Here is a 17,695-nt window from a genome sequence, read left to right as displayed (position 1 = left end):
GTTACAGCAGTGTGCACCATCTACGAGACACACTGCAGGAACACATCAAGACACTTTCAATAGCATCTGCCCAGCCCATTATCTATACCACCTCTACCACACACACGGGAAAACCAAATCCTGCCAGCTCCCCTCCAAGCCATACATCATCCTAACTTGGAACTACGTGACTATTCTTTCCACTGTTGCTGGGTCATAATCCTAGAGTTACCTTCACTAAGAAGTATGGATGGTTCTACACCACAAAGACTACAGGGTCTAATAAAGTGTTTATATCCTCTCAAGTTAGGGTGATGCTCACATTCTATGATCAACTGTAAAATGTGGATATTACAAATCCAGGAAATTCAAACACATACAGAAATCAGTTGAATAGGAATCAAGATTAATGTGAGACAACAGTCTGGTTAGTGTATCGCTTCACTTCGATATCTAAACAGGGAGTAGGGAAACTGCAAATGGTATTGTTCCAAAAATAGAGCTATCACCAGAGTAGGACGGAGACTAAAGAAACCCACAGGCATAAATAAATAAATCACAGTAAATCTGATCCCTGGCCAAATAATTTATGCATTTACCTCAGCATCAAAAACAAAGACTTTCTGGTTGTCCAGCTTTCAAGCTAAGTCTCTCTTTTCACACAGAGGGTGTATGGAATGAGCTGCCAGAGGAAGTGGTGGAGGGTGGTATAATTACAACATTTAAAAGGCATCTGAAGGGGTATGTGATTAGTAATCGTTTAGAGGGATATGGGCCAAAATGCTGGCAAATGGGACGAGATTAATTTAGGAAATCTGGTCAGCATGGGTTTGTTTCCATGCTGTCCATCTCTATGGCTCTAAAGATGCTCTTAAACATGACCAGGTCTGCTATTGATATTGCTAAGAATCCAAGACAGGTTTGTTTGAAACAGAACATAGAATTTCCGATAAATTAAAAGTGGGTTCATCTGTGCACAATTTTAATGAGCCTTTGATAGATTTGCTCCTTCTCTTTTCCCAACTGTCTTTCATTTGCATCCTAAACTCTAAACATGGCCACAAACTCCCTGTTGGGTCTTCCAATTAAGAGAGTAGGGAATTGGTTCAAGTTGTGTGTTGCAGTAACTCCTCATTGCTCGGTGGTTGCCACTAAGCATTTTGAGCTGATATGTCAGCCTCAAAGGTTAGGCCACGCCCAGAGGGACAATAGCATAGCAATTTACACTGCTAGTCTCGCACACATACAGCTCCGTTATCTTTCTATCCACACTCTGCCCAGACCAAGTTTATTTACTAATAACAAGGACAGCTGGGATTCTATGTTTATTATCACACTGGGTGACATGTGCAGCTGAAACTATGCTGCAGAAATTGTACAGGATCTTTTCCATGAAGAAAACTAGAAATGGAAAATAGAAAATACTTGAAATAGTCAGCAGATCAGATAGCATCTGTGGAAAGAGAAATAGAGTTAATGTTTCGGACAGAGATAATGGGAACTGCAGATGCTGGAGAATCCAAGATAACAAAGAGTGGAGCTGGATGAACACAGCAGGCCAAGCAGCATCATAGGAACACAAAAGCTGACGTTTTGGGCCTAGACCCTTCATCGGGAAAAAAAGGTTGCTGCTTGGCCTGCTGTGTTCACCCAGCCCCACACTTTGTTATCTTAATGTTTCGGACAGGCAATTTTTCTTTAAAACTGAGAAAAATTAGCACTTGCTCATGTGGTGTCAGCATCATTGGCTGCGGCAGCATTTATTGCCCACCCCTAATTGCCCTGGAGAGCTGCTTTCTTGAACTGCTGCAGCCCATTGGCTGTAGTACATCCACAATGTCATTAGGAAAGGAGTTCTGGGATTTTGACCAGCGACACCAAAAGGGACAGTGATATAATTCTAAGTCAGGATAGTGAGTAACTTGGAGGAAAACACAGCTGGCATATATGTCCAATGTATCTGCTGCCCATGTCCTTCTGGAGGTGGTAGTGACCACAGTTTAGACGGTGCTGCCTAAAGTGCTTTCAAGTGTCCTTCATGACACCCAGGACTGAACACAGGTACTCCAAATGGGTTGCGACTAATACTGAGCACCACTGCTCTGTCAACTCTGAAAATGGCAAATTGTCCTTCTCTGTATCATCCACCACCAGACAGCCTGGGTGAGGGTACATGAACAAACACAAAATGCTGGAGAAATTAGGCCGGTCTGGCAGCATCCAGAGAGAGAAACAGAATTAGTATGCTGAAACCAATATGACGCTTCTTCAGAACTGGAAGGGGTTGGAAAATAGTGATTTTTTTCTTTTTTTCCCCCACCTTTCACACCTTAATTTACACCCATTTACATCTCTACTTCTTCACTACAATTAGAAACCCCTTTCTTTTTTGCACTGGGCCTCCACACGATCTATTCCCCTCCTTCCTCCTCAATTTTTAATATCCATTATAGAGACAATCATTTTGCAAACGTTTTCAGTTCTGGAGAAAAGTCATATTTAACTCAAAATGTTAACTCTTTTCTCTCTACAGATGCAGCCAGACCTGCTTAGCTTCTCCAGCTTTCTCTACACTTATTTCAGATTTCCAGCATCTGTAGTTAAGTTACAGAGGATAGAAGGCGGCAAGATCGTAGCTCAAAACATTGCGTCAAAATCTGAAGAAACAAAGCTAATCATGCCAAGAACCAATCTTCTCTGTGCTTTTCCATTCTTGACTCTAAATGGATTACTTCTCTTATAAATAGTTTAAACTGTGATTTATTTTCTACACGTTTCGTGATTGTGTCCAGTTGCTAAAATATTGCAAGAGCCATTGGGTCAACACAATAACTTCAGGTTCTTTGAAATGTCTCAAATTGCCGACAGAACTCCAAATGCCCAGTGGCACCACTTTATCAAAAATGTCTTTTTTACTAAAAACTCCTGTATACAAACCCTTAAACAATAACTTCTACCTCATATTGCCAGCAATTCAAGCTGTTATAGTGCCCACTACAAAGCAAATAATTCAGTGCTGTCATGTTTCTCCTTCCTGACATAGCTTAGACCTCTACAGAAGATTCAACCCCTTTATATCTTCTGTCCTCAAAATCCTGTAAATGCACAACTCACTTCCTTTGACTCAACATTTGCTGGCTTTTGTGAACTCCCTCTCTTCAGGAACTAGTTTTCTGTTCCATGTTTCACATTGGTCACTATTGTCACCTTCCTCAAAAGAGACATACTCAATCATTCCATCATCTTCAAAAATTTCCTTCTTCTCTAAAACCTTGCAGATGTGCCCTCTCCACCCAAATCTCCATTCACCACACCCTCAGGTAGTGCATTACAGACCCTCATTGTTCGAGCGAACCTGCCTCCACCACATTCTCAGACAATATATTCCAGATCCTAATCCCTCACTGTGTGACACAGTTTTCCTAGGGTCACCATTTCTTCTTTGGTCAATTACCTCAATTTAAACAGTTTCATTTTTGATCCTTCTACCAATCGAAAGCCTCTTTATATCTACCCAGTCCACACCCCTCAATGTTAAAAACCCACTTCATTTCTGGAGAAATTCTCATGAGTTTTTTTTTCTGTACCTTTCTTAAAGCCTTCACATCATTCCTCAAGCATGGCAAACAGAACTGGACACTATACTCCAGCTGAGGACAAACTGTGTCTTATAAAATTTTACCACGATTTGCTTTCTTTGAACCCCATGTCCCTACTGATAAATTTCAGGAGACTTCAAGAAAACTAAATAGAGGGGGGAGCCCTGAAAGAAATAAACTAAAAACGAACTGGATGTAGGATAGGGCAGTAAATGAATCACAAATCTTTAAGGAACTATTGCCTTTATATATATTTCATAATAATGCAAAGCAAAAATCAACAAACTGTTGACAGTTTCTATTTTGTCAAGATCACACAATGACATGTGGGGCACCTGCTTTAAAATTGCTGAAAATAGAGTCTTTATAAGGTCACGGTCCTAAAAAGTTTAATCACTTGTGAGCTTAGCCCCACCCATTCTGAGACACACATGGAATTTGAATCTAGTTTTCAGAGGGAGCAGAAGAATCTGTACTAGTTCCACAAGGTCCTAGTAATTATTTCTGACTAAATGTAGTTGTTTACTACTATCATGCAATAAACTTTCTTGTTATCACCAAACAGGGTCTCCATGTAAATACGCAACAGTGGTGTCCTTTACCAATAATCACCAGCCAAGACCGACACAAAGGAACATTGATCATATTGAACATTACTGGTAAAGGTAGCAGATGCAACAAGGTGTCAGGAGCAGTCGGGGGTGGGGTTGGGGGTGGGGAAAAGAGAACATAACCAGAGACTTTTCATGGTAATGTGGTAACAACCTCTAAGGTCAATGAATGGCAACTGCTTCTAGAAGTGAATGCTAGGCAGTGGCACACTGCTTGGTGTGTTCAGAGCTTCCTAGCAGCTACACAGTAGACAAGGAATGGAAGATGGGATCAGAGAACTTATCATCTTCAGTACGATGTAAATATTCATTTAATGGCATATTTTTAAGAAAACATGATTGCTTCCTAACAAGTTTATACCCTGGTACAATTATTTCAGCTGCTGAAATGTAAACTGATTATATAGCGACATGACTGAAATTAAACAGCGATTCTAACTCATTATCTATTAAGCCATGTAGTTAGCAGCAACACCATTGAGAAAGCCCACTTCAAAAGGCAGAAAGTACAAGATAACCTAAACACTGTAAATTTAAAAGGGATCTGATAATATCCTTTCTCCCCAGTGCAGAGAAATTACATCAAAGACAAGGATATCGTCTGAAGAACATTTTCTTTGATGCATTCCCAAAACATACCTGCCACACACTGCTCTGTAATTACAGTCTTCAGAGCAGCAACAAAACTGTCTCAAGTCTTAGTGGTATTGAATGCCCAAGGATTCTTTTTGGGAAGTGGGGAGGGAACTGGGTGCAAAGGCAAAACATACACCAGGGTGAGGGTGGGGTCATACTGTTTCTTTATTAACGAAGACCTGCAGTGGAAGCTCTAAGTGTTACTGCTACCAATGCCCATTTGAGAATGTACTTGGTTTAGAACATAGAACATAACAGCACAGTGCAGGCCCTTCAGCCTTTGATGCTGTGCCAACCTGTCATACCAACCTGAAGCCCATCTAACCTACACTATTCCATGTACATCCATATGCTAAATATGCTTATTATCTTGACCTTTTCAAACAGCTCTGCAGCCTTACCACAGAAACTAGTACATTTCACGGCCTTGGGATGCCATAAAGTGTTCTAAGCCACTTCAGTGTTTCATAAAGCTTGGCCACTATTATAATGCAAGAAATGCAACAGCCTATGTGCACACAGCAATCTCCCATAGACAGAGTGCCCGGTTCATCGGTTCTTTCAAAGGAAGTGGCTGAGGGATAAATATTAGCCAGGATATCAAAGATGATTTCCCTGCCCTTCTTGGAGGAAGCTATTTCAAAACAAGGTGCTGAATTGAGGTCACCGTCCACCAATCAAACTGAAGTCAAAGATGTCATTTTCCAAGAGTAAAATTAGGCATTTTCCAATTGACTTGCACAACATTCCCAACTTAACTAACGCCAGAAAAAAAGCAGATTCAGCCTCCGAGGTACAAAAATAGCTGCTGTGTTTGCCTACAAGAAATCAGATCCCAGGACCTGGTGTGAAGTCGGCCTTTAATCACAGGAACTAAGAAAACAGAGTTTAAGATTTTTGCATGGCCAACTCTTTCTATTTTTAGAACCTCCTCCTGCATTCCCAAACCATGCTGAGAGTGTACATGCACCTTAAGGTTTGCAACTCTCCAACAAAATAGTTCATCAATTAGGGATGAGCAATAACCACGGCCCTACCCAGCAATGTCCATATCCTGTGAAAGAATGAAAGAGAAATCCCTCGATAATAGTCTCTTGTGAATTTTTGATTTCCTTTGATTCACTGGCCTTCAGTTGCCTACGCCTTTCCTCTGAAGTTCCTTCCCTCAGTCTCTGCGCTTTGCAGTCTTCCTTTAAAGCACACCTTAAACCTACCTCTTTGACCAAGGTTTTGGTCACCTGCCTTAATATATCATTTCTTGCTTGTTTTACTTGTTTTATGCTGATATTAAAGGCACTGTATAAATGCAAGTTGTGGTTAGAATACCTTACATTCAGCTGGGTTTTAGTGGGTAATGCTCTTATCTCCAACTGAGAAGGTTAGGGTGAATAGCAAAGGCCTTTTTCCCCAGAATAACGGGGGGACATAAGTCGAAAGTGAGAGGGGAAACATTAAAAATGGACCTCAGGGGCAACATTTTCACGTAGCTGCCAAAGGAGTTGGAGGCAGCTAGTACAATTTCAACATTCAAAAAACATGTAGAGGAGTACATGACTAGAAAGGGTTTACAGGGATGTAGGCCAAATGCTAGTAAATATCATGAAGTGGCAGTGAAAGATGGCAGCAGCAGCAGCGAAGCAGTGGTCGGGGCCTAAGCCTTGTGAGCAGCAGCTAAGCCTGGCGTGCCTAATGGAGGTTAGCAGAGGTGAAGACAGCTGGCAAGCGCAGGCAGGTTTTAACCCAGCGCGGGTGAAAATATATCCAATGCAGGGGAGGCCAAACCCTCTTGGGGAAAACCCAGCTTGGAACATCTGCAGGCCCATGGCTCAAGAAAGGACTGTGATGCTTGACTTTTTAAAAACTTTATTCTTCTACTTTTATATTAAAAAGACTGTAGTGCTGACCTTTCTAAATTTTATTTCTTTTCTATTTCTGTAACTAAGTTTTTTTTAACCTAGGTACCTAAGATGGTGCTGGGAATGGTGATATTGTACACTTTTCACTGTACTCTTGTACCCTGTACTTAAGTACACATGACAGTAGAACCTAAATCTAAACTTAAAATGGGACTAGATCTGTTTGGGATATCTTGTTGGTGCAGACAAGTTGGACAAAAGGGTCTGTTTCTGTGTTGTACAACTATGATTCTATAACCACGAGGCTTTACAAAGCGTTCAAGTAAGTCTTGGTGAACAGGGCCAATTTTATGGGTGTCAGTGGGAAAACAAAGGCAAGCAAAGAAAACATGGAATGACACTGAAAAGTCAGGGGAAGACACCTCACGCATGGTTCATTTTGCTCCCCTCCTTAGGCATATTCCAACATAAGTTTGTTCCAGCAATAAAGCAACACAAGGAATTGGATAATGTCTTTACCTTGCAAATTCTCCTTAGAAATTTAAGGAGAGGGAGAAGTCTTAAAAGAAAGATTTCATTTTAAAATAAACCAATACGGATGATTTAAAAATAAATCAATGTCAAAAATAAATTTACACACCCAGCATCCACATGACCTGGCAGAGAAGCAGACGTGTAATAACCACATACACAATAGACGGAGAGAATGCATATTGTCTTTTCGTGAGGCCTTTCGTGTCAACTTACTAGGTGCATTTATAAAGGAGCCAGAATAAATCCAAGCACATTCTCACATGAACTATACTGTGAAGGTTCCTGCAGTATTTAAATATATAACGCCCAGAAGCCAACACGTCTGAACCCCGTAAAGGATTAACGGTAAATTGTCCCAGCATTGAGATACTTTGAAGTAAGGTCAGACAGGAGTGTTGAATTTGGAAACTTTGCCACGCTGTTCAATGTGAGGGAAAGAAACTAAAGCAATAAACACAGCTGGGAAAGTCCCAAAGCTGCATGAGCTGAAAGTCACTATGTCACTAGTGAGGGGAAGACAATGGCATAGTGGTAATGTTACTGGACTAGCAATCCGGATACCCAGGCTAATACTCTGGTGATATGGGTTCAAATCCCACCATGGTAGCTGCTGGAATTCAAATTCAATAAAAGATATTAAGCTAGCTCCATGAATCATGATGATGGAAAGATCAGTTAATTGACGCACAAGCCCATCTGATTCATTAATGCCTTTTTAGGGAAATAAATCTCCTGTCTATCCTTCAGAATACTGTGTGCAAGTCTGGAGTTCCCGGATATTATGAAACTTGAAAGGGCTCAGAAAATATTTACAAGGATGGTGCCAGGGTTGGAGGGCCCGAGCTATAGGGAGACACTAAATAGACTGGGTTATTTTTCCCCGGAGCGTCGGAGGCCGAGGGGTAACCTGAAGGTTAATAAAATCACAAGAGACATGGATAGGGTAATTAGACATGGCTTTTTCTCAGGGTGGGGGAGTCCAAAACTGGAGGTAAAAGGTGAGAAGGGAAAGATTCAAAATGGACCTAATGGGCAACTTTTTCCACACAGAGGGCTGCACGTGTACGGAATGAGCTGCCAGAAGAAGTGGTGAAGGCTGGTACGGTTACAACATTTAGAAGGTATCTGGATGGGTACATGAATAGGAAGGGTTCGTGGGTTATTTGCCAACCCTAGCAAATGGGACTAGATTTATTTGGGATATCTGGTTGGCATGGACATGTTGGGCCAAAGGGTTTTTTCCCACGCTGTATGTTTCTATGTCCCTATCTCTCCTATATGTAAGTCCAGAATCACAATGTGGGTGATGCTTCTGCTCTCTGAAATGGCCTAGTAAGCCACTCAACAGAGGCAATTAGGACTGAGTTAGAACTTCAGGCCTTGCTAGCAACACCCACATCCTATTAAAGACAATTGTTCAAAAAGTGCATTCCTTGCCCTCTCCTGTGTTTGACAGATAGTCCAACATCAGCCGCTACATCGAGAATGAACCTACATTCATATCTTACAGTATCTCTTGCTGTGTCAAGTGTAGTCACTACCATGAACACATACCTTACAGCAGAGTTCTGATGCATCTGAACTGTCAATCTTCCAGCATAAAGTCACCTGGATGATGGACCTAGCCTGAACAATTCAGCCCAAACAGGAGAACAGGTAGGGAATATCAAGTTAATAAAATGTGAGGCTGGATGAACACAGCAGGCCCAGCAGCATCTCAGGAGCACAAAAGCTGACGTTTCGGGCCTAGACCCTTCATCAGAGAGCCGAAACGTCAGCTTTTGTGCTCCCGAGATGCTGCTGGGCCTGCTGTGTTCATCCAGCCTCACATTTCATTATCTTGGATTTTCCAGCATCTGCAGTTCCCATTCTCACAGGGAATATCAAGTGTTCTGATTTACTACATGCCATCTGGGTGCCTGAGAGAGTATAATACATGTGTATTTCTGAGTTGACAAAAAAAAATCCAGTTGGATATGATGAAAGGTTTAATATTTTGGGACAAAAGCTTCACATTTTCTGATCAGAGGCATCCCACAGAAACCAAATTAAGCTGATCGCATAGTGCAGCTGGATATGATTCCTTTGTACGTGCAATCTGTAAATCATTACAAGTTTTACACAAGAGGGCCGGAATGGTAATCTGTTCCACAGCACAGCTACCAACCTGATTTGCTCATCCAGACAGATGGCGAGAAGCAGAGAAAAGGAAAGAAATAGAAGTTTAAGAATAATGTAATGATTCCCTGAGGGTTATCAGCTTATCTGCAGAGACATAAACAACTTTCATTTATCTAGGATAATGACTAGGTCATTGCTTGTTCAAATTAAATAAATTTGGTTTACTGCTCCCCTTAATATGCCTTAAGGCTACATAATCCAAAACTCAATTATACACACATTACGCCCTGGAAATGCTTAAATTATATATTGAAGGGTTGTTAAACCTTAAATACATTAACCAAAAGAACTGTGGATGCTGTAAATCATGAACAAGAACAGAAGTTGTTGGTAAAGCTCAGCAGGTCTGGCAGCATCTGTGAAGAAAAATCAGAGATAACGTTGTGTGTCCTGGTTCTGAGGAAGGGTCACTGGACCCAAAACGTTAACTTGATTTTTCTTCACAGATGCCGTCAGACCTGCTGAGCCTTTCCAGCAACTTTGGTTTTTGTTCCTTAAATATTGTAAAGTTGTTAATTTAATTACTCACTACTTTCCCTTTAATTACTGCATCTTACAATTAGCAACAGGCAGACTTTTGCTAAGAACAAACTTTCCACTGCTCGGGCCAATTTGGAAACATTGAACTGACTAATCTGACATGAGAGCAAGACTGAGACTAAAAGGGAGGCATTCGATAAATTGTATTGAAACTGACTCCACGAGGGTTACGACTCATTTCCAACCTGAAGCAGAACAAACCAGGTTAAGGTCCAAATATTCTTCTGGTCATGGATCTATGAGAGTGCAGCTTAACCACTGGGCCCTCTTGCTACAAAAGGGTGTGAAACAATAGGTAAATAGTATTTCTATGAAATTTCAAGCAAGTAGAATCAAAGAAACCCAAGAGTAAGTACCTCAGCTAATTATCTCCAGCTAACTTAATATTCACAATAACTTGGAGTTATGTTCTAACACAACTGCATTTATAATTATTGTCTAGTTTAGCAGCTCAAAGGGTTCATGGAAAAGTAAGCCAATAAATTTAATGGGAGTCATATGGGCAGGTTTTAAGAACAGTTTGGAAGAGTTGAAGTGAAGAGGTTCAGAGAAGGAATACTAGAGTTTCACGTCCAGAAGGCTGAAGGTACAGCCAACAATGGTAGAATGAAAGAAGTGGAGGAAGCCTAAAAGATCAGAGTTCATGAACACAATTGTGGAAAGTCGTGCAGATGAAGGAGATGACGGGGATGGAGAGGAGCTAGGCCACGGAAGGATATGAACATGAGGATGGGATTTTTACAAATGAGGTACTGCTGGACCAGAAACAAAGAGGTCAGACAGTTCAGAGGTGGATAGTTGAATGGGACTGGGTGTAGTATACAGACAGCAGAGTTTCAGGCCACCCAGGTTCACAGAAGCTGGTTAGGACAGTTTTTAAGATCCTAAATGACTTGTGCTGAAAATCTGTACAACTTGTATGGACCAACATACTGTCAAAAGGAACTAAATTGAAGCCAGTATTCTGGCCTATATCCAAATACTTCACAAAATTACTCCTGCCATAATTATTTTGAAACATATCGCCACTTCTATTTTTGGTACAGATTAGCTAAGGTTCCAAAGCCTTCCTGCAGATTTCTGGATGCTTTTGAAGTAAACATTATAGACACGCTTGTGAATTAATTAGATACAGGAAGTAGACTATAGCTCTGGCTGCAAACCCTTGCTGTGTGTAAATTTCACGTGCAATATCCAGCATCTGAATAGTTACATTTTGCTGTAAGCACAAATCCTACACAGATTCTGGACTATCAAGAGACTGTGAAATATACTTTATATTATAACTATAAATCATTTCTATTTGCTTAACAGGCAGCAGAGACAAAACAATAATTTCTTCCATCAATTGAGGGCAACCTGCATTTATATAGGTCCTTTCATATTCTCAGAGATGACCGGCTCCAACCCCTGCAAGTGCTCACCAATCATGGCAGCCCTCATGTACAAGTGGATATGTGCACAAGCAATTATACAATTAGTGCCCCCATTGGTAAACACTTATGATTAACTTTTACAGTTAACAAGCAAAACTTCAAATGAAAGTCCTGCACAAGCTTCACACACAGCACCATTGCCAAGCCATCACAGCAGGTACTGCAGTTTACATATGTTATTTCAGTGACGGACTGGTGGATTTGCAAAGGAGATTTCTTTGGAGGAAGTGGGAAAACAGGAAGAGTTGGTTTATTCAAAAGATTTTGTTATGCACACTGACATATAAAAAAATAGCAATATGAGGTGAGATTCATGGTGATAGTAGGCTTGTGAAGAACAAGTGACTTTGCACAAATGGTTCCCAAAGCTCATCACCTCATATCTGGGTCAGTTGTAGGTTCATTGGTGGGAAGTAATTGGGGTGACAACACAATCATCATTAATCTTATCAGATGACAAACAGGATGCTATAAAGCAAACTAGAGGAAATTTGATTTAAGGGAGACAGTGGTTTAGTGGTAATGTTACTTAATGAGTTACGCAATGGCCGAGGCCAATGGTCTGACAGCACAGGTTCATTTCTAGCCATGGCAGCTGGTGGAATTTAAATTCAATTGATAAATCTGGAATACGGATCACTGATGCCCTCGCCCAGTCTGACCGACATCCAACTCCAGAACCAATGCTTTTTGCCCTCTGAAATGGCCAAGCAATCCATTCAGTTCAGGGCAATGAGAGACAGGCTACAAATCCTAGCCTTGCCCAAGAAAAAAAAAGCACGAGGAGTTATTTCATTCACATGACAGTTTATTCTCAGTAGGCTAAAGAATCATACAACACAACCTAAACAGATTTGAAAATAAACTTGGGTACAACAGCAATATTAAGATCTGATGAAATGTGTTATTTTGCTAATTTCAGTCCTGCTACTTGCTGTGAGATTATTCTCTATTTTAGGAAGACTGTGAACAATATGGTGTAATAAATAAGGGTCCCATTTCAACAGCTGCAAGTGACCATGCGAACTGCAAGCAGTAATCCCAAAATACTCTTCAGGAAAGTTTCAAAACAAAATCTCGGCCCAAATGGTTCCCGCTACTCTACAATACAGCCATGCCTGCGGCTATACTTATACACTGTTGAGTAAAAAGTTATCCACAATGTAGTTCTGACAAACCACTCAAACATAAAAGCCATTTCAGCTCATATGGCTGAATATAAGTCTGTTATCTTTTGTCATGTCTAAAATCAGACAAAGACCTCAGGGCAGGGTGATGAAGATCAGTGAAAACTTCAAAAATTGCAGTCAGACAAATCATTCCAACTACTGTGCAGTCTTGACATTCCTCTACTATAAGGAGTGCATTCATTTCAGGACAGTCACAATGGTTTTTCTGGCTCTCGCCTGGTTGGCAGCATTCTTACTTTAGACTTTGCAACCTTATATGCCAAGCTTCGAGCATCAATTCTTAATCCAGAAGGCTGTTTTTGTAACTGTTTTGAAATAATAGTGAGTCATTCTCCTAACTGCAAGTCATAGGCAGAGATATTTATTTGGTGCTGTTTCTTTGTACTGCCTAGAGCTGCCAGTCAATTCCCCTCCACACTGGAGAGGCTCAACCCTAACCCTCCTTTTTCTGCATTGGGAGACACAATGTTCCAGTCCATGGTGGTGCCATGGAGTTCCATGCTCCACTTTGCACCGTGGACATGGAACACCAGGCTCTTCCATGCTAGGAACGGGATCTTAAACTCCCATCTGCACTGGGGACACAGCTTAGGGCCTCCACACCCAGGCCATAGAACCTTCCTTCACTGCTGCGTAGACAGAGTTCTCGATTCTCCCTCATGCTGAGGAACCTCATTTTAAGTACCTGGTGATCTATTAGCCCAGTGACTCAGTGAAACCCATCTCCTTTTATTACATACTGGGTACTGTGTGTGCTACAAAACAGCCAATGAAACAGTTTTTGAAAAGTAATAGCAAAACAGAAACAGATGGCTGACGGAAAGATGTCGAGAGAAGAAAATTGGGCTCAGTCTTCAATTAAATGGTAAGAGAAGAACAGAAGAATTGCATAGTAGGAGTGCAGCATCAGAAACAAACACTTCTGGCCATTAGAGATTATAGGAACTGCAGATGCTGGAGAATCCAAGATAACAAGGTGTAGAACTGGATGAACACAGCAGACCAAGCAGCATCAGAGGAGCAGGAAAGCTGGCGTTTCGGGCCTAGGCTCCGAAGTTGCTGCTTGGCTGCTGTGTTCATCCAGCTCTACACCTTGTTACCTCTGGCTGTTAGTTTGAATTTTAGCTGTTTACGGGAACTACATAAAGATGAGGCCAGGAAATTATCCACTCCCCCACCACCAAAGGTTGCCCTCAAGGTGATTCTTTCTCCAACAAGAGATTCACAACGTCCTCTCCACACTCTAGGAATCCTTAAGAGAGAGAGCTGAGAAATGAGCAGCTATTACTATTCGACAGAAGTTCATTTGTACACTGCAAGGACTGTCAAACAGCATTAGGTTAGTCCAAACACTTTGACGTGACATTGTAAATACATTCTATATTTCCTCTGCATAAGAAGAACAATCTGAGAATGGTGTATTCTGGTGTCAAGATACATGCCCAGCTCCACTTCAAGACCTATGAGATCCCCAACATTGGCTCTAATACAAACTCTTCAAATTGCAGCCAGGATGGGCCATCAGATGTAATCTCTGACCTCATTTTTTTTGCCCAGCGAACACTCAAGTTGTGCTTCAGAATCCAGCCCAAGAAAAGCTCACTGCAAAGTGCAAGATTGCCTTTAGTTCAAGTCGTGATGAAAACATGATTGGACTTTCCTAGCCTCGATGAACATTTATTGCAGTTATGTCACAACCAGAACAGTGAAGATAGGTCCATTTAACCTAGTGACAATTTCTTACTTGTTTTTCCCTCTGGAATCTCTGTCGTGGCTAGAGTTGTATGTTCAGTTTCAACTGTGACTGGTGTGCTGCCTTCTTCGAAGTCAGCGCTCCCCTCTGTGAAAAACACCAGAACATCCATGAACAATTACTATAATTCCAGATCTTTAAGACTCTACCATGCAATTTGATGGTCAATCTACTCCTGGTATTTCAAAGTCAAAGGCAGTCAAGTTACCTTATTACCTGAATTTTGATTTCCACACTGATTTAAGCAAGGATTAAGGCATTGCTACGCTGCACAAACTTGAATGCCTGGGTTGAAACTACCAGACAATTGCGTGAATCAACACCGGATTCTAAACATTAACTCCACTTCTCCCTCCACAGATACTTCCTGACCCGCTGAGTTTCTTTTTTATTTTGGATATCCAGCCCAGTGTACTAGGTTGTGTTTTCGCCTGCACTGAATCAAAATGCTTTCGCTACTTTCCAAATAACCTGGTCACAGATGTTATTACACACTTCTGCAGCAGGTCAGACTTGAAGCCAGATCAACTGGCTTAGAGGTAGGGACTTTACCTTCATGGCAAGAGAGTACTGCCTGAATTTTTGCACTTAGAGGCCATACTCAGGACAGATACTCACAACGCTGTCTTCAACAAATGACTAGTCTCATTTAACAGCAAATTCAATCCATCTAGTTGGGATGTCTTGTTATGGTTGTTCAGGACATTGGTTAGGCCACTTTTAGAATACTGCATTCAATTCTAGTTTCTCTGATATAGGAGAGATATTGTTAGCTTGAGAGGGTTCAGAAAAGATTTACATGGATGTTGACAGGGTTGGAGGGTTTGCACTATCGGGAGAGGCTGAATAGGCTGGGGCTATTTTCCCTGGAGCGTCAGAGGCTGAGGGATGACGTATAGAGGTTTATAAAATCATGAGGAGCATGGATACAGTGAACAGTCAAGGTCCTTCTCCCAGCTAAGGGGAGTCCAAAACTAGAGGGCATAGGTTTAAGATGAGAGAGGCAAGATTTAAAAGGTACCTGATGGGCAACTTTTTCAGGCAGAGGATGATTTGTGTATGGGATGGGTTGCCGGGGAAGTGGTGGAAAGGTCTAGAGGGATATGAGCCAAATGCTGGCAAATGGGACTAGATCAGTTTAGGATCTCGGGTCAACATGGACAAGTTGGACCAAAGGATTTGTTTCTGTGCTGTGTAACTCCATGGGGCTATATATTGTATTAGCCTAGCCTTACATCTGTTGCTGACTCACACCTCAGATCACAGAACTGCTATGGTGTAGAGGAGGCCATTTAGCCCTCCACGTGGCATTGATTTTCCCACCTAGTACCCCAAAGCTGATATCCTTGCACACTATTTTTTTCCAAATAATTATCTAATGTCCTTCTGAAAGCCTCAATTGAATGTGCCTCCAACACAGTTCCAGGCAACGAATTCCAAAATGCTAATTACTTGCTGTGTGAAACACTTTTTTCCTCACACCATTCTTGCTTTTGCACACATTACATTACCCAGCAAGATGGCAGCAGGGTAAGTTGTTCCATTTGGAGCTCCACACTGTTCGCCAGTTCCCTTTCCTTTTTTTTTCTCTTCATCTCTCTCCTCTCTGCAGTAAATCTACCCACACACCCCCCCTTTTAACTATGTACCTAAGGAATTGGGTCGTGACTGGGAACCATGTGGCAAGAGCTGAACGCGCAGGCCGTGTCCTATAGTGATAAGTCGATCGAACATAGGTTGGAGGGACGTCGGCTGATCAAGATTGGAGCGAATCAGCGCTGAGAGTGGGGCAGCGACGGGGAGGAGCGTGGGGGCCAGCGGGGAGGAGAGACGGCCTTTTGTATGGTGGCACGGGTAGCAGCCTCCTGGCTGTCCTACTCATTGGAGCAGCACCTGCACCATTGTGGACATGCCGACTCTGAGAACTGGACTTCTCTTTCTTTCTTGCTTATCTTCTGGCTCTGTTAAATCTTTTAATTCTGCTTCTTGCAGCTAACTGGGCACCAGTGAATGGCGACTTAGTGCACTTTCTGCTGTACATACGTATTCTTATACATAGTATATGTTACAAATAAATAATTGTAAATCTAAATCATTACTTTAAATCTATGCCCTTTCATTCTTTCTTCCTTTATGAGTAGAAACTTGTGTACTGTCCAGTACACTCATAATTTTGAAAACCTGTATCAAATCTCTCCTCAGCCAACTCCTCTGCAAGCAAAGCAGTCACAACTTTTTCAACTGATTCTAAGAATTGAAGTTTCTCATTCCTGGAATCATTCACGAAAATTGCTTCTGTACTCTCTCCAAAGCATTCACATCTTTCCTATAATGTGACACCCACAACTGTACACAGGTGTTTTTAAATCTCTGGTCTTGCTTCATCAATGAAACAAAATTTTTCACTACTTCAACAAGTTGAGGCCATTCCTTAACAGAGTACAGATCCCTTTGCTTAGGTTTTTCAGACATGACTGGCAGCCAATGATAAACATTCCATCCTCACTACACCCTGCCCATCTCTGAGCCACTGAGCAAAATACCAGCCCTCCCTGTGGCACTGCTCAGAGTTCTTGCCCAGCTGGCAATACAAGGAGTGATTAGTGGGCAAGGATACTCCCAATGGCCAGGGAATTGAGATCCAGAGGCCACAGTCTAAAAAAAATAGGGTAGGCCATTTCATAGAACCTCTACCGTGCAAAGAGAGGATATTTGGTCCATCGAGTCTGCACTGACCCGACAAAGAACATGCAACTCCATCCCTGTAGCCCTGCATGTCATTTTTTTTTAAACCATGGTTAGTCCACCCAGCCTACACATCTTTGGACTTGATGTGGAAGTACCAGTAACGGGCTGGAGTGGACAACATCAGAAATGACACAACACCAGGTTATAGTCCAATAGGCTTCTATGAAATCACAAGCTTTCAGACTGCTGCTCCTTCGTCAGAATCGAGTGGCTTCTGACCATCTCCAACAGACGGACGGATGTGGACCACCCGGGGGAAAAGCCATACAGACACGGGGAGAATGTGCAATCCCAAGGCTGGAATCAAACCCAAGCCCCTGGTGCTGTGAGGCTGCAGCACTAATTACTGAACCACCGTGCCAACTGAGAGGAAGAGAGATTTCTTCACTCAAAAATTTGTGAGCCTGTAACTTCCAGTCACAGAAAGCAGTTGAGACGAAAACATTTAATATTTTCCAGAAGGAGTTAGATATAGTTCTTAGGGCTAAAGGGATCAAAGGGTATGGGGGAAATGTGCGAATGGGGTACAGAGTCGGATGACCTGCCGAAATCATAATGAATGGCACAGAAGGCTTGGAGAGTCAGAAGACCTACTCCTGCTCCTATTTTCTAAGTTTCTGTGTATCATAGCT

At 41.9% G+C, this 17,695-nt stretch overlaps 1 protein-coding gene across 10 annotated transcripts in view; it reads right to left on the bottom strand.

Moving 5' to 3' along the window:
• Positions 1-17,695, bottom strand: part of hspg2 (heparan sulfate proteoglycan 2) — a 486,508-nt gene that overhangs the window by 345,876 nt on the left and 122,937 nt on the right. For all 10 annotated transcript variants that reach the window (XM_059655629.1, XM_059655631.1, XM_059655630.1 and 7 more), the window contains exon 3: positions 14,307-14,402. In XM_059655629.1, the coding sequence (XP_059511612.1) occupies positions 14,307-14,402 (96 nt within the window). The remainder of the gene's footprint in view (positions 1-14,306; positions 14,403-17,695) is intronic.

The sequence above is a fragment of the Stegostoma tigrinum genome, chromosome 28, assembly GCF_030684315.1.
Source record: "Stegostoma tigrinum isolate sSteTig4 chromosome 28, sSteTig4.hap1, whole genome shotgun sequence".
Taxonomy (NCBI): Eukaryota; Metazoa; Chordata; class Chondrichthyes; order Orectolobiformes; family Stegostomatidae; genus Stegostoma; species Stegostoma tigrinum.
This window is presented reverse-complemented; position numbering and strand designations above follow the sequence as displayed.